The following is a 26,623-nucleotide window of genomic DNA, read 5'->3' as shown; positions in this document are numbered from 1 at the left end:
GGTTTTGTTGTTGTCAAATTTTACAATGCTGCCTCATTCTTTCAGTGTTTCTTTGCTTTTCCAGCTCCAAATATTCCAGGTTCATCTTTTACTTTCCCTTCTCTAGCTTTAAATTAGCCATTTATCCAAGGAACCCTGATTCTGTTTAATGGAGGAGAGTATTTAGGAGATAGAATCTGGGTGCTAGGTGTACATTCCTACTAGAGCATCTTTGGTTCTAGTTCTCCTTAGTGGAGAGAGCTAGGAAATGTGTTGTGTACTACCCTTAGTACACATTTTTACGTGGCTAGACTCACCTGCCCACTCCTTCCTCCCTTTCTTCCTCCCTCTCTGTCTTCATCTCATCATGAGTTCATACATAAACCTGCAATTGCCATTTAAAACCATAGAGTTCTCTAGTTTTCCATTTTTGTATTGCTTTTCTGTGTGGAAAAACCTGATGCTCAACAATTTTGTTGGTTCAGTCCTAGAATGTATTAGGTTGTTGTAAAATTAAGTGATACCACCATTTAAAAAAGACATATTAACAGTTTAGAATCTTTTTTTCAGTTTTGTTTGTTAGTCAGAGGTTAGTCAAAAAGTTATTGGTGAGGGACTGGTGGTCCAGTGGTTAAGAGCTCATGCTCCACTACAAGGGGCACAGGGTTTGATTTCTGGTCAGGAAGCTAAGATCCCTCATGCTGCAGGATATGGCCAAAAAAAAAAAAATTACTGGAATTTGTTCTTTTTTTTCTCCTTCGCTGTGGTTAAATTATTCATTTGAAATAGTTTATTTGCTTGATTTATTCCAGTTTGTTTTTGCCCATATTTGTTGGTTTTATTACATTTTGAATATGAAGTATATTAGCACAGTTCAAACAAAACAATTCAGTCTAGTTCTGTAAAATTTCTTTTAAGTGTTAGTCACTCAGTCATGTCTGACTCTTTGTGACCCTGGGGACTGCAGCCCACCAGGCTCCTCTGTCTTTGGGATTCTTCAGGCAAGAATACTGGAGTGGGTAGCCATTCCCTTCTCCAGGGGATCTTCCTGACCCAGGAATCAAACCTGGGTCTCCTGCATTGCAGGCAGATTCTTTACATTCTGAGCCACCAGGGAAGTTCTGTAAAGTTCCTTGGATTGCATTAAATTTATAAACTAACTTGAGAACTGAAATCTTCACATATGAATTCTATCCAAGGACAGATGTCTTTTCATTGTTCAGATCTATGTTTGGGTCTTTCAAGTTGGTTTTACAGTTTTTCTCACATAGATTGTGTGTATCTGAAACTGGTGAGTTTTTGTGGGGTGATAACTTTTGGGGGCTCCAAAATCACTGCAGATGGTGACTGCAGCCATGAAATTAAAAGACGCTTACTCCTTGGAAGAAAAGTTATGACCAACCTAGATAGCATATTGAAAAGCAGAGACATTACTTTGCCAACAAAGGTCCGTCTAGTCAAGGCTATGGTTTTTGCAGTGGTCATGTATGAATGTGAGAGTTGGACTGTGAAGACAGCTGAGTGCCGAAGAATTGATGCTTTTGAACTGTGGTGTTGGAGAAGACTCTTGAGAGTCCCTTGGACTGCAAGGAGATCCAACCAGTCCATTCTGAAGGAGATCAGCCCTGGGATTTCTTTGGAAGGAATAATATTAAAGCTGAAACTCCAGTACTTTGGCCACCTCATGCGAAGAGTTGACTCATTGGAAAAGACTCTGATGCTGGGAGGGATTGGGGGCCAGAGGAGAAGGGGATGACAGAGGATGAGATGGCTGGATGGCATCACTGACTCAATGGACGTGAGTCTGGGTGAACTCTGGGAGTTGGTGATGGACAGGGAGGCCTGGCATGCTGCGATTCATGGGGTTGCAAAGTGTCGGACACGACTGAGCGACTGAACTGAACTGAACTTTGTTTATTCTATGAAAGTTGACTTGATTAGACTTTCTAATTTTAATTGCATCAATTTTGGTAATCTGTACTTCCCTAGGAAATTATTCATTTTATATAGGTTTCCAGACTTATTTAAGTCTGCAAACTAAGTCTCTTATAATTTAAAATTCCTTGTTTTATTGGTTTCTTATATATTTGTGCTTCTGCTTTCCCCTCCTAAATCACACCTCGTGTATTGTCTTTTTTTTTTTTTTTTTTTAATGGCAGGATTTCAGTTTATTAGATCTACTAATTTTTTTGTTCCTCATTCATTTCTGTTTTTGTATTCTTGGTACTTTGTGATTCTTTGTTTAGATTTGTGGGCTCAGTGTTAACCTTTTTGATTTTTTAATTGATAAGTGTTTTTAGTAGAGTGAATTTTCTCAGACATGGCTTTCAGTGCATCCCGTAAGTTGTTGACATAGCATTTTGTCATTTTTTTTTTTTTAATTCTGTAGTTCCAGCTCTCTTTAACCCAAGAGTTAATTTGAGGCTTTTAAATGTCCAGATGGAAAGAAAGCCTTTCTGATTTTTGTTGGTAAACTTTAATGTCTTTAAATTCTGTTCAAAGTATTGTTTATAACATTTCTACCTTATGAAAGTTACCAGTGTTTTGCATATTAAATAATCAATTTTTGGACTGTTTTATGGATATATGAGAACAATATGTATTTGTCAGGGTGCAACTTTTGACAAGTACCCATAAGCTCTACATTATTATGTCGTTTAAGCTGTGTTACCTCTTTATGTTTTTTCTCTGCTTGATCTGTTTTATATTGAAAATGGGGTGGTCTCATTACTATTGTTTATGTCTATGTCTTAGGACATCTCCTATAGTTATAAGTGGTTGCTGTGTTATTTGATGCCTTTACAGAAAAAGTTCGCTGAATCTTGATCTAGTAGATCAAGGGCTCTTGGGAATGACAGTAACTGTGTTCTTGCGTGCTTAAAACTTTTTCCATTGGTTTGCATTTTATTTCCTTGAGTTTTTAAAAAATACAGCTGTACTGTATTGCTTTATGTTGTTTTTTAGAAGTTTGGTCATTAAATTCTCTTGATTTTTTTTTTTTATCTTTTTTGCCTGGAGACCTTAAGAATGATTTTTTTTTTCATCTTTAAACTCGAATAGTTTTTTAAGAAATTTATTTATTCATTTATTTCTTCTTGCGCTGGGTCTTCATTGCTGTGCGTGGGTCTTCTCTAGTTGTGGTGCACAGGCTTCTCACTGTGGTGGCTTCTCTTGTTGCGGAGCATGGGCTCTAGGGTGAGTGGGCTTCAGTAGTTGAGACCCATGAGCTTAGTTGCCCCACCACATATGGACTCTTCCTGGACAGAGATTGAACCTATGTCTCCTGCTTTGGCAGGTGGATTCTCCACCACTGTTCTACCAGGGAAGTCCTGAAGTCTAACAGTTTAACTGGGATATGTCTCTGAGTTCATTATTGCAGGTGAGTTTTCCCAGGTCTTTGGCAGCCCCTTTTAGTGTGCAGAATCAGGTCTTATTTCTGGATATTTTTCTTAGATTGTAGTGTAATATTTTTTTCTATTTCATTTTTCTTAAGGATGTCTGATATATGTATGTTTGGTCTATTTTACCTATCTTTATGGTCACTCTTTCTCACCCCTGTTTCATCTTTCATTAATCTCTTATTCTTATGTTAGTTTTCCAATTTCTTTAGTTTTTCACTTCTCATTTGTATCTGTTCTTCCTTAGGTAGTTTGAAATTCAGTTATTTTCCTATACGATTTTTCTTTTCTGAGTTTTGTCAACCCTTATGTCTTATTTTTGTTCTTAGTTTTGAAGTTTCTTATTTAGGCCATGTTTTCATATTATCAGCATTTTTGTTTGAGGATATTTAATTCATATATTAATAACAGTGTAGAATGTGTGTGTGGTCGCTAAGTAGTATCCAACTCTTTGCAACCCCATGGACTACAACCCTCCAGACTCCTCTGTCCATGGGATTTCCCAAGCAAAGATACTGGATTGGGTTGCCATTTTCTTTGTACAGGGGATCTTCCTGACCCAGGGATCAAACGTGCATCTCCTGCATTGGCGGGTGGATTTTTTGTTGTTGTTTTTTACTACTGAGCCACCCCGGAAGTCCTTGTTGTGTTATGGTGTTACGTTACAGTTTTCTTTTCCTTCGTGGTTTTTTTTTTTTTGGGGGGGGGGTGGGTTGGGCAGGAGTGAGGGTGGGGAGAGTTATCAATGACAGTGATTCTCGTTTTCTGTTTTCTCCTACAGTGGCTTTGTGTTGTTCCTTTGCATTTCTTGGACAGAGGTGGTTATTTCCAGTGGTTTGAAATGTATAGTTTAAGTACTCTGTCTTCTGTCAGTGTAAAATAAAGTATGGTTTCTTTGAATGCTTTCAGGGCGGTGGGGATGTGGTTATGTCTTTACTTTTTTTTTTCTTCTTCTGCTTTCCTTGTTCTGGAAAATATTAAATTTCCCCCTCTTTGCTTTTTTACTCCTCACACAATCTCTGAAGGACTTTATCCTCTTGCCTTCTGCTGCCTAGAAACATTGCCTTCCAAGCTGCCTTCTAGAGTCTTCAGGCACTTCTAAGTGCCTTTCCTGTAGTCAGTGCTCTGATCTTACCAGGATTCTGAATATTTATGGACCTCCTCATTGTGGGAATGATTATGATTTAATCTTGGGCTCTTCATTTCCCTTCTCTCTTCCCTCATGTTTTCTGGGCTCCACTCTCTATATGAAGTTATGTAAAGGCTTGGGTGTGAACTTGAGAAATGACTCCATTGGAAATTAAGAGGTGGGTTTTTTTCCCTCTATTTATAGGTAACTGATGCTTGTAGTCTTATAATGTTCTCTTAGTTATGCTGCAGGCCTGTACTTTGTTTTGTTTATTCTTGTTAGGCTTTAAGTTTATGGATGATGTATTAGGATATTTAGATTTATATGCCATTGCCTCAGCCACTCACTAAAGTATGCCTAAAATTTCATATCCAGAATCATTGTCTGTGTTTTTAGACTTTATTGTCTCTGTGCCATCCAGAGTGGTAGTGCAGCATTTCTTAAAAGATAACTGCACTATTATCTCAGGATTTTCTACCAAGCCAGTGATAGACACCTTTTATGCAGATTTTGATGCTGGTTCTTTCTTGATCTTGTGAGATGATATCAATAGAAAATTTCAGAGACAAATCAATATTTTCTCAATGGTTTATTGACTAAAATTTTGAAAGATTACAGTTGTTAGATAATCAAGAATAATAAGCAAATGTATATTCAAACCAGAAACAGAGTCACAGATACAGAAGGCAGACTAGAGTGGTTACCAAAGGGAAAGTGGGTGAAGGAGGAACAAATTTAGGAGTATGGGATGATCAGATTCAAACTAATATATACATAATAGATACACAACAAGGATATACTGTATGGCACAGGGAATTACTATACCATTATCTAGTAATAACCTGTAGTGGAATATAATCTGTGAAAATACCAAATCACTATGCTGTGTACCTAAAACTCACACAATATTCTAAATCAACTATACTGCAATAAAAATAAAAATACTATATATGACTTCTTTGAAAAATAAAAAATTTGTACTTGTTTAGGCAATTTCAACTGTTTCTAGACTGACCAATAGCAATTGTAGAATGCTTTACTTTGTATGTTGCATTTCACCTTCAGTTAAAATGTGAAAAAATCATTTTAGAATTGAAGAAACAGAGTTGAGTCTCAGATTATGTACGGGCTGCAACAGGAATAGTGTCGCTTTGGTGTAAGGCGTTTTGGGGGGTCTGTGCCATGGGATCCTATTAAAGACAGAAGCATTACATAGAACTTTAAGCACTGTAATGATACATTTCTTTGGAAAGGATGGATCTGCCTTTTCCTGAGCTTCATAATGTCGTATGATTCTGAATACATATATTCAGAAGATTCCAAATAGTATCTTACAAAGGAGTTCTGGTTTTAGTGGACAGTTGTTAGAATTTGTTAGTTAATATAAGCTGATAGGACTCAGTTCATATAAGCTAGATATGACTCATTTCAAACACTGCTCTTAAACTTCTTAAAGTTTATTAAAATTTGTAATAAGTTTTTGATAAATATTGTCTCTACCTCCAGGAGAAATGGGTGGGTTTTATATTGGTGAAATTGAATATAGTTGCATAAAAACAGTAGCAAGAGTCTTAAACAGGCTGTTAATGACAATCATGTTATTTTGAAGGCTAGAGTATTTATAACTTTTATAAATTCCCCCCATTCTCCTTGTTGTTTCCTGTCATAATTGTCTTTTGACTAATTCACTGTGACCTGCTGACTGAAACAAGGCAGCTTTTATTTAATCAACAAATATTTATTAAGCATGTCCCAGTAAGTGTCCTAGGCACTTACCAAACATATAGTGGTGAATGAGATTAATATGGTCTCTGCTTTCATGCAGCTCACAGTTAAGTGGGAAAGAGAAACACCCTGTTAAAAAAAAAAAAAAACAACAGTGGTTTTAACTGTGATCAGCGATAAGGAAGTCAGCAGGGTACTATAGTAAGAAATACTGTGCAGAAAAGTAGACTGCTTCCTAGAATGTTAAGGAGACTTTTTTGATAACTTAACATTAAAACTGAGATCTTAAGCAAGAGGAGAGAAGCAGCCTTGCTAAAAATAGAAGGAACAGCATCCTGAGCAGAGGGTTGCAAAGACCTTGAGGTGAAAACTTGGTGTTTACTGGAAGCTGTTAGACAATCTGTGTGTCTCACTGGAGAGTTAGTGAGCAAAGGGGAGATTTCATGAGATGGAAGCAATAAGCAAGGACCATAAAGATAGGGCCTTGTTAGCTAGGGGAAGGAATTTTATCAAATTAGAGAATCAACAGGATTAGCTAAGATTTCTAAAAATTTGTGAGTATTTAACAGATGTATTAGGAGAGGTCAAGAAAGAAGGTATTGAGCCTGTACTTATTAGTCATTTCTCTGGTCCATGTAAGAAATGGCTTGAACAAGGATGGTGGCAGCAAAGTTAGAGCTGAGTAAGGAGCTGTCAGATTGGTCAAGATCAGTGGACCTTGCTGATGGGCTGGGTACAGGAAGAGACGATGAAAAGAGGAAGACCTAAAGGCAGTGCACGGGTTTCTAGTGTAGACCTCAGAGTAGAGGAGGAAATGAAAGAGGAGGAAGTTTAGAATATGTTGAGGCCCTGGTGAGGCAAGTTCTAGAAATAGTATGTAAGCAGCTGGTCGTTCTGGCCTAGAACTCAGTGGAAAAGTTTGGATAATGTCAGCATTCGTTTCACTATATTTCAGGCACTGTTCTGGATACTGAAAACGCAATGAAGAAAGCCAAATCCTCTGCCTAAATGGATCTTACAGGGTATAGATGAAGATCATCTAGGCAGAGGATGCAGAGAGAAGAGGGCCCAGCACAGAGCCCTCACAAACTCTGACATTTTCAAGCTGGGGAGAGATTGACTTTTTGATCTTCTAGAACCTTTCAGCCCACCGTTGCTGTCCATATAAATCATCATAGCCAATCATCAGTGTTGATGAGGGTTGAAGAGATGAAGAGAAAACCTAGGATTATAGATGCAGTAATTTCACAAATCTCACTGGGGTACTTGTTGGTGGGGCAGAAGTGTTAGCTTGCTTTGTTTCCCTGGATTATCTCATCCTTTTGGGTTGGGAGTTGTGATCCTCCTGTTGTTGTTGAGTCACTCAGTCGTGTCTGACCCTGCGAACCCATGAATTGCAGCACTCCGGGCTTCCCTCTCCTTCTCCGTCTTCCTGTGACCTTCCTATGTGGACCTTTCTTGTGTTGCAGGCTTTCCTTGAATGTCTGAATTGTCCTTGGCTCTGTTCACATTTTAGAATGAGGCTGTAAATAAGCGCTCACAGAATAAGTGATCTGTGTTGTCCAGTGGGGACTGTCAACTGACCAAGCTTTGCTGAGGGAAAGCAGACAAGGAGCTGGTTGTAAAGCTGGAGGTGGAATCATGAACTCCAGAATCCTGAGGGTTTTTCCCTGGTTTCCAGCACCCATGCCTGCTGCCTACTTCTCCAAGAACAGGTCACTTCCGTGCATGGAGTCAGGGAAGTTAACTGTTCTCTGTACAGAAGAAGTCCAGTCTCATAGCTTGCCTCTGCTCTCTGGCCAGGGACATGTCCATGAGTTCAGAGCTTCTCCAGAGGTCCATAGGTAGATTAGCGTCTGTGCTGCCTAATCCCTGAGCACTGAAGGCTGGGACTTCATTTGTCTAGTTCCATCAGTTATCACTCCTTCATTTACTTTCTGTATCCCACAGATTTGTTAAACTCGCTTCCTTGGAGGCCTCTTCCTGTTTTCTCCTTTATTGTGGGCATCTACTACTATGACTGTTTGACTTTCATTTTGATAGGGTCTTAAGGGCAAGAGGAGATAAATTTAGGCATCTTGAGCTAGAAGCATTCATAGTTTTAAGAGGTGCAGTTTTCTATTTTGACATCACTTGAGAAGGTTTTTCTTAGTCCAACTTGAGGTTTTGATATTTAACAAATATAACTTTTGTATATAAGGCATGAGACTAGGTTCTGTGGGAAACAAGGGAAAGAGTAACAGGATTGCCCTTGCCCTCAGAGTCTCCTATCTGATAAGAGCAGTAAAGCACATTATGTGTGAGTTATATATGATAATTCCTGAAAATTCTTAAAGAATTTCAAAAGATTATGATAAATCACATGAGGGAGGAATTGCTTCATGTATTTAATATATGAAGTACTTTATAGAATAAATGTTTTATTTGCTTCTTCTGGAAAGATGGATAGAATTTCTTTCTTTTTTTTTATTTAACTTTACAATATTGTATTGGTTTTGCCATATATCAAAATGAATCTTCCACAGGTATACATGTGTTCCCCAGCCTGAACCCTCCTCCCTCCTCCTTTCCCATGCCATCCCTCGGGGTTGTCCCAATGCACCAGCCCCAAGCGTCCAGTATCGTGCATCGAACCTGGACTGGCAACTCGTTTCATATATATTATACATATTTCAATGCCATTCTCCCAAATCATCCCACCCTCTCCCTCTCCCACAGAGTCCAAAAGACTGTTCTATACATCAGTGTCTCTTTTGCTGTCTGGTATACAGGGTTATTGTTACAATCTTTCTAAATTCCATATATATGCGTTAGTATACTGTATTGATAGAATTTCTTTGAGCAGAAATTTGGGTTAAAGGGAGGACCTTTCCAAAAGAATAACATGGCCTGAGCAGTGATTCAGGGTTGAAAACATAGAGAGTCTGATTGAGAAAAAGCAGTGAGTCAGTTTGACTAGAGTGGAGGGCATCAGTAACTGTCAGATGACGGTGGTTCCTAAGAAAAGGGAAAGGCAGGCCTATCCTTGAAAAGGAGGAAACTTAGCCCTGAAATAAGAGGAAAAGAGATCAGAGACCTTGGGATATCAAGGGAAGAGTGCAAAAGTCCTCTATGCTGCACATAATTTTAATGGATAAGATAGTTTTGAAACTTCGGGAGTGAGTTGCAGACTTAACAGACATACTCACTTATGATCTTATGTTATTACTTTAGAGTGGAACTTCATAAAGGAAGCACATTGGAAATGTATTAAAGTTGAAGCTAGATTTGAGGTTGCATAATGCATATTATCATAACAGTATACAAAGTTCTGATTATTGACAGTTTTTAGAATGAATCGTCCTTTACTAGAAAATACATTCATCTTTGGGGATAATTTGGAGGGAGATCAGTAAGTATAAATAAAAACAGATCAAAATAATGTCCTTTTCAACAGTATGATGAGATTTGGAGACATTTTTCCCTGGAGACATTTTTCCCTGGAGTCAGATTTTTCTGGGGTTTTTGTTGTTGTAGTTTATTTTAATACCGGGATACATTGTAACATTTTCAATTGCTTTCATTTAAAATATCTCCAATGGAAAATGTGTATATTAAGTAGGTGCTCTTGGGAATTAAGATCTGAACAAGGGGCAAAACTAACTGGAAACTTAAAATTTCTTGATTCCACATGGACATGTGAGAACTAGATTTAGTTTTCTTTTGTTTGTTTCTTACTGGAGTATGCTATGCTATGCTAAGTCACTTCAGTCGTGTCCGACTCTGTGTGACCCCATAGACGGTAGCCTACCAGGCTCCCCCGTCCCTGGGATTCTCCAGGCAAGAACACTGGAGTGGGTTGCCATTTCCTTTTCCAGTGCATGAAAGTGAAGTCGCCTAGTCGTGTCCGACTCTTAGCAACCCCATGGACTGCAGCCTACCAGGCCCCTCCATCCATGGGATTTTCCAGGCAAGAGTACTGGAGTGGGGTGCCATTGCCTTCTCCGTACTGGAGTATAGTTAACTTATAATGTTGAGTTAGTTTCAGGTGTACAACCTGGTGATACAGTTATAGATACATGTATCTATTCTTCTTCAGATTCTGTTTCCCATATAAATTATTACAGAGTATTGAGTAGAATTTCCTGTGCTATACAGTAGGTCCTCCTTGGTTCTCTCTCTGATATATAATAGTGTATATGTGTTAATCCTGGCCTTCTAATTTATCCCTCCACCCTCACCTTTCCCCTTAGGTAATTGTAAGTTTATTTTCTTTTTTTTTTTTTTTAACTTTATTTTTAAACTTTACAATATTGTATTGGTTTTGCCAAATATCGAAATGAATCTGCCACAGGTATACATGTGTTCCCCATCCTGAACCCTCCTCCATCCTCCCTCCCCATACCATCCCTCTGGGTCATCCCAGTGCACCAGCCCCAAGCATCCAGGATCATGTATCGAACCTGGACTGGCAACTTGTTTCATACATGATAGTATACATGTTTCAATGCCATTCTCCCAAATCTTCCCAGCCTCTCCCTCTCCCACAGAGTCCATAAGACTGTTCTATACATCAGTGTCTCTTTTGCTGTCTAGTATACAAGCGTTATTGTTACTGTCTTTCTAAATTCCATATATATGCGTTAGTATACTATATTGGTGTTTTTCTTTCTGGCTTACTTCATTCTGTATAATAGGCTCCAGTTTCATCCATCTCATTAGAACGGATTCAAATGAATTCTTTTTAATGTCTGAGTAATACTCCATTGTGTATATGTACCACAGCTTTCTTATTTTCTAGCTCCGTGTGTCTGTTTCTGTTTTATAAATAAGTAAATTTTAATATTTTTTTTAGATTCTACATATGCTTATATGGGCAGATGTCATACAATATTTGCCTTTCTCTGGCTTACTTCACTTGGTAATATCTAGGCCATGTTACTGCAAATGGCATCATTTCATTCTTTATGGCTGAGTAATATTTCATTGTGTGTATGTATCACATCTTTGTCCATTCTTCTGTTAATGGACATTTAGGTTGCTTCTGTGTCTTGGCTGTTGGAAATAGTGCTGCAGTGAACATTGGGGCACAAGTATCTTTCTGAAATATCGTTTACTCTGGAAATATGCCCAGGAGTGGGATTGTAGGATCGTATGGTAGGTCTGTCTTTAGCATATTTAAGGAACTTCCATCCTCTTCTCCAAAGTGGTTATACCAACTTACATTCCCCACTAACAGTGTATGAGCGTTCCCTTTTCTCCACACCCTCTCCAGCATTTATTGTTTGTAGAATTTTTGATAATGGCCATTCTGACCATTGTGAGATGAAATCTCTTCATAGTTTTGCTTTGCATTTCTCCAATAGTTAGTGATATTGAGCATCTTTTAATGTGTTTGTTGGCCATCTTTATGTCTTCTTTGGAGAACTTTCTGTTTAGGTCTTCTGCCCATTTTTTTGATTAGGTTGTTTGGTTTTGATACTGAACTGTCAAGAGCTGTTTGTATATTTTGAAGATTAATCCCTTGTTGATTGCTTTGTTTGCAAATATTTTCTCATATTCTGGGTATTGTCTTTTTGTCTTGTTTATGACTTTCTTTGCTGTACAAAAACTTTTAGGTTTCATTAGGTCCCAGTTGTTCTTTTTGTTTTTATTTTGTTTATGAGGTGGGTCAGAAGAGAGATTGCAGTGATTTTTATGTCAGAGTTGTTCTACCTGTGTTTTCCTCTAAGTTTTATAATAGTTGGTCTTACATTGAGGTCTTTAATCCATTTTACTTTATTTTTATGTATGATGTTAGAGAATGTTCTAATTTCATTTCCTTTACATTCCAGTTTTCCCAGCACCTCTCAATGAAGAGACTATCTTTTCTCCATTATATATTTTTGTCTCCTTCAGTTCAGTTCAGTTGCTCAATTGTGTCCAACTCTTTGCAACTCCATGGACTGTAGCACGCCAGGCCTCCCTGTCCATCACCAACTCCCAGAGTTTACTCAAACTCATGTACACTGAGTCGGTGATGCCATCCAACTGTCTCACCCTTTGTCGTCCCCTTCTCCTCCTTCCTTCAATATTGCCCAGCATCAGGGTTTTTTCCAAGAGTCAATTCTTCGCCCTCAGGTGGCCAAAGTATTGGAGTTTCAGTTTCAGCATCAGTCCTTCCAATGATTATTCAGGACTGATTTCCTGTAGGATGAACTGGTTGGATCTCCTTGCAGTCCAAGGGACTCTCAAGAGTCTTCTCCAACACCACAGTTCAAAAGCACCAATTCTTCGGTGCTCAGCTTTCTCTATAGTCCAACTCTCACATCCATACATGACTACTGGAAAAACCATAGCATTGACTAAATGGATCTTTGCTGGCAAAATAATGTCTCTGCTTTTTAATATGCTATCTAGGTTGGTCATAACTTTTCTTCCAAGAAGCAAGCATCTTTTAATTTCGTGGCTGCAGTCACCATCTGCAGTGATTTTAGAGACCCCCAAAATAAAGTCTTGTCACTGTTTCCACTGTTTTCCCATCTATTTGCCATGAAGTGATGGGACCAGATGCCATGATCTTAGTTTTCTGAATGTTGAGTTTTAAGCCAACTTTTTCACTCTCCTCTTTCACTTTTATCAAGAGGCTCTTTGGTTCCTCCTCTTCACTCTGCCATAAGGGTGGTGTCATCTGCGTATCTGAGGTTACTGATACTTCTCCCTGCAATCTTGATTCCAGCTTGTGCTTCATCCAGTCCAGCATTTCTCATGATGTACTCTGCATATAAGTTAAATAAGCTGGGTGACAATATACAGCCTTGACGTACTCCTTTCCCGATTTGGAACCAATCTGTTCCATGTCCAGTTCTAACTGTTGCTTCTTGACCTGCACTCAGATTTCTCAGGAGGCAGGTCAGTTGGACTGGTATTCCCATCTCTGTAAGAATTTTCCACAGTTTATTGTGATCCACAAAGTCAAAGGCTTTGGCATAGTCAATAAAGCAGAAATAGATGTTTTTCTGCATCTCTCTTGCTTTTTCCATGATCCAGCAACTGTTGGCAATTTGATCTCTGGTTCCTCTGCCTTTTCTAAATCCAGCTTGAACATCTGGAAGTCCACAGTTCACGTACTGTTGAAGCCTGGCTTGGAGAATTTTGAGCATTACTTTACTAGCGTGTGAGATGAATGCAATTGTGCAGTAGTTTGAGCATTCTTTGGCATTGCCTTTCTTTGGGATTGGAATGAAAACTAACCTTTTATAGTCCCATGGCCACTGCTGAGTTTTCCAAATTTGCTGGCATATTGAGTGCAGCACTTTCACAGGATCATCTTTTAGGATTTGAAATAGCTCAGTTGGAATTGCATCACCTCCACTAGCTTTGTTCGTAGTGATACTTCCTAAGGCCCACTTGACTTCTCATTCCAGGATGTTTGGCTCTAGGTGAGTGATCACACCATCGTGATTATCTTAGTCTTAAAGATCTTTTTTGTACAGTTCTTCTGTGTGTTCTTGCCACCTCTTCTTAATATCTTCTGCTTCTGTTAGGTCCATACCATTTCTATCCTTTATTATGCCCATCTTTGCATGAAATGCTCCCTTGGTATCTCTAATTTTCTTGAAGAAATCTCTAGTCTTTCCCATTCTATTGTTTTCCTCTATTTCTTTGCACTGATCACTGAGGAAGGCTTTCTTATCACTCCTTGCCTTTCTTTGGAACTCTCCATTTAGATGGGTGTATCTTTCATTTTCTCCTTTGCCTTTCACTTCTCTTCTTTTCATAGCTATTTGTAAGGCCTCCTCAGACAACCATTTTGCTTTATGCATTTCTTTTTCTTAGGGATGGTCTTGATCACTGCCTCCTGTACAGTGTTATGCACCTCCATCCATAGTTCATCAGCCACTCTATCATATCTAATCCCTTGAATCTATTTCTCACTTCCACTGTATAATCATAAGGGATTTGATTTAGGTCGTACCTAAATGGTCTAGTGGTTTTCCCTACTTTCTTCAATTTAAGTCTGAATTTGGCAATGAAGAGTTCATGATCTGAGCCACAGTCAGCTCCCAGTCTTGTTTTTGCTGACTGTATAGAGGTTCTCCATGTTTGGCTGCAGAGAATATAATCAATCTGATTTCGGTGTTGACCATCTGGTGATGTCCATGTGTAGAGTCTTCTGTGTTGTTGGAAAAGGGTGTTTGCTATGACCAGTGTGTTTTCTTGGCAGACTTCTATTAGCCTTTGCTCTACTTCATTTTATTGGACAAGGAAATGGCAACCCACTCCAGTATTCTTGCCTGGAGGATCCCAGGGACAGAGGAGCCTAGTGGGCTGCCATCTATGGGGTCCCACAGAGTTGGACACGACTGAAGCGACTTAGCAGCAGCAGCTACTTCATTCTGTACTCCAAGGCAAAATTTGCCTGTTACTCCAGGTATTTCTTAACTTCCTACTTTTTCATTCCAGTCCCTGTAATGAAAAGGACATCTTTTTTGGGTGTTCTAGAAAGTCTTGTAGGTCTTCATAGAACTGTTCAACTCCAGCTTCTTCAGCATTACTGGTCGGGGCATAGACTAGTATTACTGTAATATTGAATGGTTTGCCTTTGAAATGAACATAGGTCATTCTTTCATTTTTGAGATTGCATCCAAGTACTGCATTTCAGACTCTTTTGTTGACTATGATGGCTACTTCATTTCTCCTAAGGGATTCTTGCCCACAGTAATAGATATAATAGTCATCTGAGTTAAATTCACCCATTCCAGTTCATTTTAGTTCATTGATTCCTAAAATCAATGTTCAGTCTTGCCATCTCCTGTTTGACCACTTCCAATTTACCTTGATTCATGGACCTAAGATTCCAGGTTCCTATGCAGCATTGCTCTTTACAGCTTCAAACCTTACCTCCATCACCAGTCACATCCAAAATGGGGTGTTGTTTTTGCTTTGGCTCCATCTCTTCATTCTTTCTGGAGTTATTTCTCCACTGATCTCCAGTGGCATATTGGGTACCTGCTAAGCTGGGGAGTTCCTCTTTCAGTGTCCTGTCTTTTTGCCTTTTCATACTGTTCATGGGGTTCTCTTTTGCCTCCTGCTGTAAATTAATTGATCCTAGGTGTGTGGGTTTATTTCTGGGCTTTCTATCCTGTTCAGTTGATCTATAACTCTCTACTTGCGCCATTTATTGTTGTTGTTACTGTTCAGTCGCTAAGTCGTGTCCAACTGTATGCACTCCCATGGACTGCAGCACGCCAGGTGTCCCTGTCCTTCACTATCTCCCAGAGTTTGCTCAAACTCATGTCCATTGAGTCAGTGACGCCATCCAACCATCTTACCCTCTGTTTCTGTTTCTCCTTTGCCCTCAATCTTCCCCAGAATCAGGGTCTTTCCAGTGAGTTGACTCTTCACATCAGGTGCCCAAAGTATTGGAGCTTTAGCATATTCAAGGTTGATTTCCTTTAGGATTGACTGGTTTGATCTCATTGATGTCCAAAGGACTCTCAAGGGTCTTCTCCACAGTTCAAAGGCATCGATTTCTTCAGCACTCAGCCTTCCTAATGGTTCAACTCTCACATCCATACATGAGTACTGGAAAAACCATAGCTTTGACCAGATGGACCTTTGTCAGCAAAGTGATTTCTATGCTTTTTAATACACTGTCTAGGTTTGTTGTGAGAAGGCGATGGCACCCCACTCCAGTACTCTTGCCTGGAAAATCCCATGGATGGAGGAGCCTGGTAGGCTGCAGTCCATGGGGTCGCTAGGAGTCAGACACGACTGAGTGACTTCACTTTCACTTTTCACTTTCATGCATTGGAGAAGGAAATGGCAACCCACTCCAGTGTTCTTGCCTGGAGAATCCCAGGGACGGGGGAGCCTGGTGGGCTGCGGTCTATGGGGTCCCACAGAGTCGGACACCACTGAAGTGACTTAGCAGCTTAGCAGCAGCAGGTTTATCATAGCTATTCTTCCTGAGAGCAAGCATCTGTTAATTTTGTGGCTGCAGTCACCGTCTGCAGTGATTTGGAGCCCAAGAAAATAGTCTGTCACTGTTTCCACTGTTTACCCATCTGTTTGCCATGAAGTGATGGGACTGGATGTCATGATCTTTGTTTTTGCATGTTGAGTTTCAAGCCAGCTTTTTCACTCCCCTCTTTCACCTTCATCAAGAGGCTCTTCAGTTCCTCTTCACTTTCTGCTGTCAAAGTGGCATCATCTGCAAACCTGTCGTTGTTGATATTTCTCCCAGCAATCTTGATTCCAGGTTGTGATTCATCCACCCCAGCATTTTGCAGGATGTACTCTGTTTTGTAAGTTAAATCAGCAGTGTGACAGCATATAGTCTTGACATAGTCCTTTCCTAATTTGGAACCAGTCCATTGTTCCATGTTCAGTTCTAACTGTTGTTTCTTGTCGTGTGTACAGGTTTCTCAGGAGGCGTGTAATGTGGTCTGAGATTCCCATCTCATTAAGAATATTCCAGTTTGTTGTGATACACACAGTCAAAGGCTTTAGCATAGTCAGAGAAGCAGAAGTAGGTGTTTTTTTTTTAATTCCCTTGCTTTTTCTATGATCCAGAGTATGTTGGCAATTTGAGATCTGGTTCCTCTGCCTTTTCCAGATCCAGCTTGTACATCTGGAAGTTCTCAATTCACATACTCTTGAAGTCTAGCTTGAAGGATTTTGAGCATAATCTAGCTGGCATGTAAAATGAGTACAATTGTACAGTAATTGTACATTCTTTGGCATTGCCTTTCTTTGGGATTGGAATGAAAACTGACATTTTCCACTCCCGTGGCCACTGCTGAGTTTTCCAAATTTGCTGGCATAATGAGTGCATCACTTTCAAAACATCATCTTTAAGGATTTGAAATAGCGTAGCTGGAAATGCATCACCTCCACTAGCTTTGTTCATAGTAATGCTTTCTAAGGCCCACTTGACTTCACACTCCAGGATGTCTAGCTCTAGGTGAGTGATCACACCATCATAGTTATCTGGCTCATTAAGAGCTTTTTTTTACAGATCTTCTGTGTAGTCTTGTCACCTCTTCTCAACCTCTTCTGCTTCTGTTAGGTCCTTGCCATTTTTGTCCTTTATTGTGCCCATCTGTGCATGAAATGTTCCCCTTTGCATGAAATGCCTCCATTTTGCTTAAAGAGATCTCTAGTCTTTCCCATTCTGTTATTTTCCTCTATTTCTTTGCATTGCTCACTTAAGAAGGCTTTCTTATATCTCCTTACTATTATCTGGAACTCTGCATTCAGTTGGGTATATCTTTCCCTTTCTCCTTTGCCTTTCACTTCTTTTCTCAGCTATTTGTAAGGCCTCCTCAGACAACCATTTTGCCTTTTTGCATTTCTCTTTCTTGGGGATGGTTTTGGTCACCACCTCCTGTACAGTGTCATGAACCTCCATCCATAGTTCTTCAGGCACTCCTCTACCAGATCTGGTCCCTTGAGTCGGTTAATCACCTCCACTGTATAAGCATAAGGGATTTGATTTAGGTCATACCTGAATGTCTTGGTGGTTCTCCCTACTTTATTCAGCTTGAGCCTGAATTTTGCTATAAGGAGCTTATGATCTGAACCATAGTCAGCTCCAGGTCTTGTTTTTGCTGACTGTATAGAGCTTCTCCATCTTTGGCTACAAAGAATATAATCAGTCTGATGTCAGTATTGACCATCTGGTGATGTCCATGTGTGGAATCGCCTCTTGTGTTGCTGGAAAAGAGTGTTTTCTATGACCAGTGTGTTCTCTTGGCAAAACTCTGTTAGCCTTTGCCCTGCTTCATTTTGTACTCCAAGGTCAAACTTGCCTGTAATTCCAGGTGACTTCCTTCTGCATTCCAGTCCCCTGTGATGAAAGGACACCTTTTTGGGTGTTAGTTCCAGTAGGTTCTGTAGGCCATCATAGAACTGTTCAGCTTCATGTTCTTCAGCATCAGTGATTGGGTCTTTGATTTGGACAACAGACTGGTTCCAAATAGGAAAAGGAGTACGTCAAGGCTGTGTATTGTCACCCTGCTTATTTAACTTACATTCAGATTACATCATGAGAAACGCTGGGCTGGAAGAAACACAAGCTGGAATCAAGATTGCTGGGAGAAATATCAATAACCTCAGATATGCAGACGACACCACCCTTATGGCAGAAAGTGAAGAGGAACTAAAGAGCCTCTTGATGAAGGTGAAAGAGGAGAGTGAAAAAGTTGGCTTAAAACTCAACATTCAGAAAACTAAGATCATGGCATCTGGTCCCATCACTTCATGGGAAATAGATGGGGAAACAGTGGAAACTGTGTCAGACTTTATTTTTGGTGGCTTCAGAATGACTGCAGATGGTGATTGAAGCCATGAAATTAAAAGACGCTTACTCCTTGGAAGGAAAGTTACGACCAACCTAGATAGCATATTGAAAAGCAGAGCTATTACTTTGCCAACAAAGGTCCATCTAGTCAAGGCTATGGTTTTTCCAGTGGTCATGTACGGATGTGAGAGTTGGGACTGTGGTGAAAGCTGAGCACCAAAGAATTGATGCTTTTGAACTGTGGTGTTGGAGAAGACTCTTGAGAGTCCCTTGGACTGCAAGGAGATCCAACCAGTCCATCCTAAAGGAGATCAGTCCTGGGTGTTCATTGGAAGGACTGATGCTAAAGCTGAAACTCCAATACTTTGGTCACTTCATGTGAAGAGTTGACTCATTGGAAAAGACCCTGGTGCTGGGAGGGATTGGGGGCAAGAGGAGAAGGGGACGACAGAGGATGAGATGGCTGGATGGCATCACCGACTCGATGGACGTGAGTTTAAGTGAACTCCTGGAGTTGGTGATGGATAGGGAGGAGGCCTGGCGTGCTGCAATTCATAGGGTCGCAAAGAGTCAGACACAACTGAGCAACTGAACTGAACTGTGATATTGAATGGTTTGCCTTGGAAGCAAGCTGAGATCATTCTAGCATTTTTGAAATGACACCAAGTACTGCATTTTGGACTCCTTTGTTGATTATGAGGGCTACTCCATTCCTTTAAGGGATTCTTGCCCACAGTTTTAGATATAATGATCATCTGAATTAAATTCGCGCATTCCCTTCCATTTTAGTTTACTGCTTTCTAATATTCAGTTTTGCCATCTTCTGTTTGACCACATTCATTTAATCTTAACTCATGGACCTAACATTTCAGGTTCCTATGCATTATTGTTCTTTATAGCATCGGACTTGACTTTTACCACCAGACACATCCATCGCTGGGCATTGTTTCCGCTTTGGCTCAGCCTCTTCATTACTTCTCGAGCTATTGCTCCACTCTTCCCAGTAGCATATAAGGCACCTACCCAGCTGGGGAGTTCATCTCTCAACGTCATATCTTTTTGCCCTTTCATACTGTTCATGATGACTGTAGCTTTATAGTATAGTCTGAATCAAGGAATCTTATTTCTCCAGCTCTGTTTTTCTCTCAGGATTGCTTTGGCTGTTTGGGGTCTTTTGTATTTCCATAAAATATTAAGTCTTTTGTTCTTGATCTTCCATTGGTAATTTGACAGGGATTGTGTTGAATCAGTAGACTGAGGTGGTATTTTGACAATATTGATTCTTCCAGTCCAATAATATGGTTTATCTTTCTGTTTGTTGATGTCATCGTAGATTTTTTAATCAGTATCTTCTAGTTTTTGAACTTCAGTCCTTTTGCCTCCTTAGGTAGGTTTATTTTTAGGTATTTTTTGTTCTTTTTGATGTAATGATAAATGAGATTATTTCCTTCTCCTTATCTTTAGTGGTTAGTAGATAGACATGCAGTACTTACTGTTTACCCTGTTTATAATTTTTAAATGGAGATTCATGCTAAGTTGAGGCAAGCCTCCTACTGGATTGGCCAAACAGTTTGTTCATCTTTCAGAAAGCCCCAAACTTTTTGGCCAACCCAGTATTATGCAGGTAATGCTGTTCTGAGTCTCAATAGACTTTGGCACTCAGGGGAAAGATATATGCAGGTTTATAGTGGTTCTTGTATGTATGTTGTTGGTCATTTTAACATCACTGCCTGAAGTCTTCACTTAAACATCCCCTTTCTAGTCGTACCTTCCCTGCCTAACTTATCTAAAATGTCACCCTTCTGTAGCATTTCATATCACCTTTTTGTTTTTTTTTTCCTTCTTAGAACTTATCATCTAACTTACTATATGTTATATCTACATATCTTTAATCTGACTTCCCCATTAGAAAGTAAGTTTTGTATGCCTAAGTGTGTTTCACTCAATGCTGTATCCCTAATGCCTAGAACAAGCCTGGTAAGTAGTATGTATTCAGTAAATGCTTGTTTTATGAATGCTTGCTAACCATAGTCACTAAATGTCTCCTGAACTCTCATTTTATTTCCAGGTAAAATTTGTCTTTTTATAGTTGTGTGTTATTTGCAATATATCATGAATCTGAATCTGAGGAAGTAATGTAAAAAACTTGTTTTTTTAAAAATCTTATTTTTGTATGTTAAATTAGAAATTTTAGTATTTGAGTAATAATTGAAATCATTTAAGAAAAACTGACCCTAAGTAAGGTTGAAATTTAGCACATGAAAACTCATTAGATCAGGATATTAAAGTCTTTTTTTGTACAGGTGCAAGTGGCATGAAGAAAATGATATTCTCTTCTGTGCTTTAGCTGTTTGCAAGAAAATTGCGTAAGTTAGGAGTGTCTTCATAATACTCTAATCTGCATTGAATTCTTTGCAACTTGCCTTGTTGCTTTGACATACAGGATGCATCACTCTTCTCCTCTGTTTCCACAGTTCCCTTTTAAAACAAGCGCTTTTTAAAATCATGTTACTTTTATTATCACTGTTACTACTTGTTGGTTGTAGTTACCACCTGAGCAATTTGACTGACCCTTCAGAGGCACTTAAGCTGAATTTTTCCTTCTAGGATTCCAATAGGAAAGCAAAATCCCCTACTGTCATTAGGAACAGCACTTCCTTGTGAAGGTGCTCAAAAAATACAGACCCTTTTCTCTTCCTTTTGTCAGGAAAGTACTTGCAGCCTCAGATCTCTAGGTGCTCTGTTGATGACTTTATACAGCTGCTGATAGTTGGTCTGAGAATGAATAAGTGTTTAAGTATTAGCCCTCCTTCTGGTGTTGTTCCTTGCTGACTTAAATATATGAGAATTCTGGTAATCTTTACCGTCATTCCTGTTCTTTCATAATGAGGCTGATATTATATTTGCTAATCAAAGTATTGGTTACCACTGATGTCCAATTTTATGGACATCCTGCTACCAATTCCCATTTTTATTCACATCTCTAAATATATTTTTCCCAGATTTACAATATCTCTCACATACTTTGTTAGAAATTTTTAAAATGTGACTGCTGTTTAAATGAATTAGATAAGATTCTGATAATGAACATTTTGAATTCCTTTTTAAAGGTACTGCATCAGTAATTCTCTAGCCACTCTCTTTGGAATCCAGCTCACAGAGGCTCATGTACCGCTTCAAGATTACGAGGCCAGCAATAGTGTGACACCCAAAATGGTTGTGTTGGATGCAGGGCGTTACCAGGTACGGAGCTGACTCTGGTTGCTGCTAGTTTCTTATGTCCTGCTCAGTGTGGTCCTGGTCCATAACAGATAACGAGCTTTCCTTTTTTGGTTCTCTCTTCTCTTAGAAGTTTTTTTAATCCTTCATGGAATATCAGTTTTTAATCCAGTTGAATTTTGCATAAGATCATTTTCTTTCCTGGTATATTTTTTCCTCTGGGGGACATTTGGCATTAGTCTTTATACAAAACACATTCAAACATTTATTCAAAAAATTATATGATACACATTTTTGAAGTAGATATTTTAAGTACAAGACCTGATTCAGGATTTGATTAGAGGCTAATATAATTTCTCTACCACCTCTCTTCCCTCCTTGCTATTTACTTACTCATAGGCCTCGCTATACTACTGAAAGCATAGCAGTTAAGAGTATGGGCTCTCTAGTTAGAATTCCTGAATTTCACTTCAGGCTCTGCTACATATAGGCTGTGTGACTGCGAGTTATTTGAACTTTCTGTGATTTCTTAACTGTAGAACAATAATAATAATGAACTAGTAGTTGTAGGGTTGAATGTAGCAGTATACGAAAGTACTAAGAATTCTGCCTTAGAATATAGTAGATAATAAATAAGTATTGTTATTTTAAAATAGTCAATAAAATAGTGAAAGGGGAACCCCAAAATGCAATGAATGATTGATACAAATAACTATTAGTATCAATCTCAAAGGCACTACTTATGCTTAGCAAAAGCAGCAGTCTCAAAAGGTTATATACTGTATGATTCCATTTATGTGACATTCTTGAAAATACAGATGATAATGATGGACATGTCAGTGGCTCCTAGCAGGTGGGAGAGGGTGTGTCTGTAAAAGGGATAGTGTGAGGAAGGTTTTTGAGGTGATAGGATGGCTCTGTCTCCTAATTGCCGTGGTGGTTTCACAGATCTCTTTGTTAAAACCCAGAAATGTCAACCCCCCCAAAAGTCTGTCTTAGTTGTGTGATAATTTTAAAATCTGGGCAAAACTGTTCTCTTTCTGTATTGTTAACCCTTAGCGCAGTAATTCTTCACTAGGACCCATTTTTGTGCCGTTCAGGAGACATTTGGCAACACTTGGAGACATTTTTGGTTGTTACAGCTGGGAAGGGGGTGCTGCTGGCATCTAGTGAGTAGACACCAGTAAGCCTGCTAAACACCTGATAATGTACAGTGAAAGAAAGTGAAAGTTGCTCAGTCGTGTCCAACTCTTTGCGACCCCATGGACTATATATATAGTCCATGGAATTCTCCAGGCCAGAATACTGGAGTGGGTAGACTTTCCCTTCTCTAGGGGATCTTCCCAGTCCAGGCATCAAACCCAGATCTCCTGCATTGCAGGCAGTGGTACTTCTCCAGTGGTACTATCTCCTGCCATCCATCAAATATCCACTCCCATGATAGTCTAGGTCCCAGTGGCATCTTCCCACAATCTCAGTTTCAAGCATCCTACTCTCCTACCACCGCTGTCTTTCTCTGGTACTTCAGTGCCAACAGCTCCTTCACCTTGACTGAGACCTTCTATGTCCCCACTGTGCGGAAGCCCTCCTTCGCAGGGTCACTGCATTGCACAACTCTGGGGGTCCATTCACACGTGGACAGTGCTGCACTCTCTCCTCACCTTGCCCTTCACCTCCATCCTTCCCTGTTTAGATTCCTTGCTCTGTTATTTCCACTCACTTGCACTGTCAACTCCATTGGCCTTTCATTCTTCATCATACTTGGTTAATAAACACCAACCCTGATTAAATCAGCTTTTTACCTACTCTGTTCTTATACATTTGAAAAGAAACTACCATACTGACTGGTGGTATTGAATATCTATCAACACCAACTTCAAGTGAGCCCTTAGCAGTGCGTGGCAGTTGTCCATTTCTCTGGTTTGATTAATCTTCCTCTCTCCTAGACAGTTATTTCTCATCTTTGCTCACTTCAAACTTCCGTCACCTCTTCCTTCATCCTTGTTCTAGCTGACGCTTTTATCCCCTCCTTCTCCGAGGAAATAGAAGCAATCAAGAGGTTTTCCATGTATTCCCACCATTACATTCACCATATACTCTGCTTTAATGCATGAATTGTCTATGTTTCTATCTAAGGCTAATCCTTCTATTTCTATATATCTCATTCTCTCACCTACCTAAGGACATGGCTCTAATGGTTTTATACTGTTTCCTTCATCACTAGGGTTTCTTTCTTTTCTGAGTCATTCTTGTTAGAAACATTGTATGATCTCATATTTAAAAATAAAAACCCTTTTTTATGCTATAATTACCCCCTCGAAGATTTCCTTCTGCTTTCCCTTTTACAACAGTACTCTTCAAAAGTTGATTAGACATTGGAAAGTGGGTGTTAGTTTGTATTTAAGGAGTAATTTGAAATAGATGATCCAGTAATAAGAAGTAAATGTTTCCCACTGTTTTTTGTTTGTTTGTTGGTTGCTTTTTACTTATAGAAGCTAAGGGTTGAGAGTCCAGGATTCTCTCATTTCAGCTCTTCTAATCAAGAACAAAGATCAAACACACCCACTGGTAAGCATCTTATGTTTAATAAGGCACCTCAAAAAGTTAGGGTCTTTCTAAGATCCCAGGGTATGGTACTTAAACCAATTCCAGATTGGCTTTAGGACATCAGAATTTTGAATTGGGAGTTTTACCTGTCAAAAGCACTTCATTTGGATATGTGTGGCTTTTTATCACTTTGATAAAATTTAACTTACTCTTCAGAATTTTGTTCAGGGCATTTAAAATAAAGCCTGTTACTCTTGTAGCAGCTACTGTTTTATAGTTTTGATGTGAGGGTGTCTTTGAGGAAATGGGAAAGTTTAAAAAAGCTAGTGACATGAATTTTCAAATGGTCCCTGAAGAACTTCAATTAAGATTTCCAGGACTTAAAAAGAATGTTCAGCCTTTTGGCATCTACTCTAAGAATCATCTCCCCTTTTGATGATCTGTTTAATCATGGTTTAGTGAAAGGCGTGCAGTTGGATGAATCAACTGAGGAAGCTGTTTATAATAAGACTGTAAAATTGCTACATTTCTTTTCTTGTATTTTTAATATCCTAGGTGACTACCCATCTGGGGTGAAAATCGCTGGCCAAAACAGCAGTGTTCGGGGAAGAGGGATTACCCGCTTACTAGAGAGCATCTCCAGTTCCTCCAGCAATATCCATAAATTCTCCAACTGTGAGACTCCAGTCTCACCTTACACATCCCCAAAACATGGATACAAATCTTTCTCTTCCTTATCTTAATGATGGTACATTTTTCAATTTCTGGAAAAATAACAGGGCCAACTTCCCTTCTGACTATAGTCATATATTAAACAGATGACATCAATGATAAATGTCATTACTATAAAAACTACTTAATTTGTAAGGAAATTCTGTTTCATGGATTAAAAATAATTGTGGTTGGAGAAGATCTTGGCATTTTTGCTTTTTTTTTTAGGGCTTGTTCTACTTTCTGACTGTATTATGGGAATGCCATTAAAGTTTTGAGTCCTGTAATAAAACCAGCATTTTAAGAGTTGTGCTTTTGGGAATGTTATATTTTTGTATCTTTTCCTCCACAATAAAGGTATTGAATATCTGTTATGAAAGATTTTTAAATAGTTTTATGTATTTCTTTCCATTATGAAATGTGGAATGGTACCCTTGAGACCAGCTCTTTTCATTGCAAATATCTAAAAAAAATTAGTCTTTAACAAAAATACTTTTTCTACTTAAAGTCTTTGAAACATGCTGACTTTGGCAAAAGTCATCTGAAGAATGAGAAACCAAAAGGAGATTATGTCATTTTCCCCAAATCATATGGCTGGAGAGTGACCAGATGCCAGGTTTACTTGACCACAAGGCCTTCTGCATATTCCAAGCAGATATATTTTGAGTCAAGAATTTGGCCTGTTTGTGACTGACTTAAACTGGCTCATGTTCTCTACTTGGGCTATTATATAGCCCTGGAGTAGGAGAAGAGAGAAAGTAACCCTTTTTTCTTGGAACCATAGTAAGACCATAGATGGCAGTATGGTCTTACTATGACAGAAAGAGCAATCTAATTTAGGTCTATTATATAGCCCTGGAGAAGGCAATGGCACCCCACTCCAGTACTCTTGCCTGGAAAATCCCATGGACAGAGGAGCCTGGTAGGCTGCAGTCCATGGGGTCACTAAGAGTCAGACACGACTGAGCAACTTCACTTTCACTTTTCACTTTCATGCGTTGGAGAAGGAAATGGCAACTCACTCCAGTGTTCTTGCCTGGAGAATCTCAGGGACGGGGGAGCCTGGTGGGCTGCCGTCTCTGGGGTCACACAGAGTCGGACACGACTGAAGTGACTTAGCATAGCATAGCATAGCATATAGCCCTGGAGTAGGAGAAGAGATATAGTAACCCTTTTTTCTTGGAACCATAATAAGACCATAGATGGCAGTATGGTCTTACTATGGCAGAAACAGCAATCTAATTTAGGTCTGTTTGACTCAAAACCCAGGAGAATTACTTGGACTCTAATTTTTCTCAATAGCCGTATTCTCCTTTACTACTGAGTACCTACATTGTGGAGATACACCCACCCACACACATTTACACAAATATACACATACATCTTGTAAAGTTCTTAATAACCACTCTGAAGAAGGTGATACGATTCCATCTTACACACACAGGTGGCACAGTAGTAAAGAATCTGCCTGCCAGTGCAGGAAATAAAAGAGATGCAGGTATGATCCCTGGGTTGGGAATATCCCCTGGAGAAGGAAATGGCAACCCACTCTAGTATACTTGCCTGGAAAACTCTATGGACCGAGGAGCCTGCTGGGTTACAGTCCATGGAGCCTCAGAGTCAGACACAACTGAGTGACAGAGTCCACAC

General features: G+C 39.3%; 1 protein-coding gene across 2 annotated transcripts in view; it reads left to right on the top strand.

Moving 5' to 3' along the window:
* Positions 1 to 25,362, top strand: part of MAEL (maelstrom spermatogenic transposon silencer) — a 57,385-nt gene extending 32,023 nt beyond the window's left edge. For both annotated transcript variants that reach the window (XM_025287430.3, XM_006057299.4), the window contains exons 9-12: positions 20,800 to 20,862; positions 21,607 to 21,739; positions 24,208 to 24,283; positions 24,818 to 25,362. In XM_025287430.3, coding sequence (XP_025143215.2) covers positions 20,800 to 20,862; positions 21,607 to 21,739; positions 24,208 to 24,283; positions 24,818 to 25,005 — 460 coding nt within the window. In that variant the 3' untranslated portion in view covers positions 25,006 to 25,362. The remainder of the gene's footprint in view (positions 1 to 20,799; positions 20,863 to 21,606; positions 21,740 to 24,207; positions 24,284 to 24,817) is intronic.
* Positions 25,363 to 26,623: the final 1,261 nt, after the last annotated feature.

The sequence above is a fragment of the Bubalus bubalis genome, chromosome 6 (genome assembly GCF_019923935.1).
Source record: "Bubalus bubalis isolate 160015118507 breed Murrah chromosome 6, NDDB_SH_1, whole genome shotgun sequence".
NCBI classification, from domain to species: domain Eukaryota; kingdom Metazoa; phylum Chordata; class Mammalia; order Artiodactyla; family Bovidae; genus Bubalus; species Bubalus bubalis.
The sequence above is the reverse complement of the archived record's forward strand: the minus strand, read 5'-3'. Positions and strand labels throughout refer to the sequence as shown.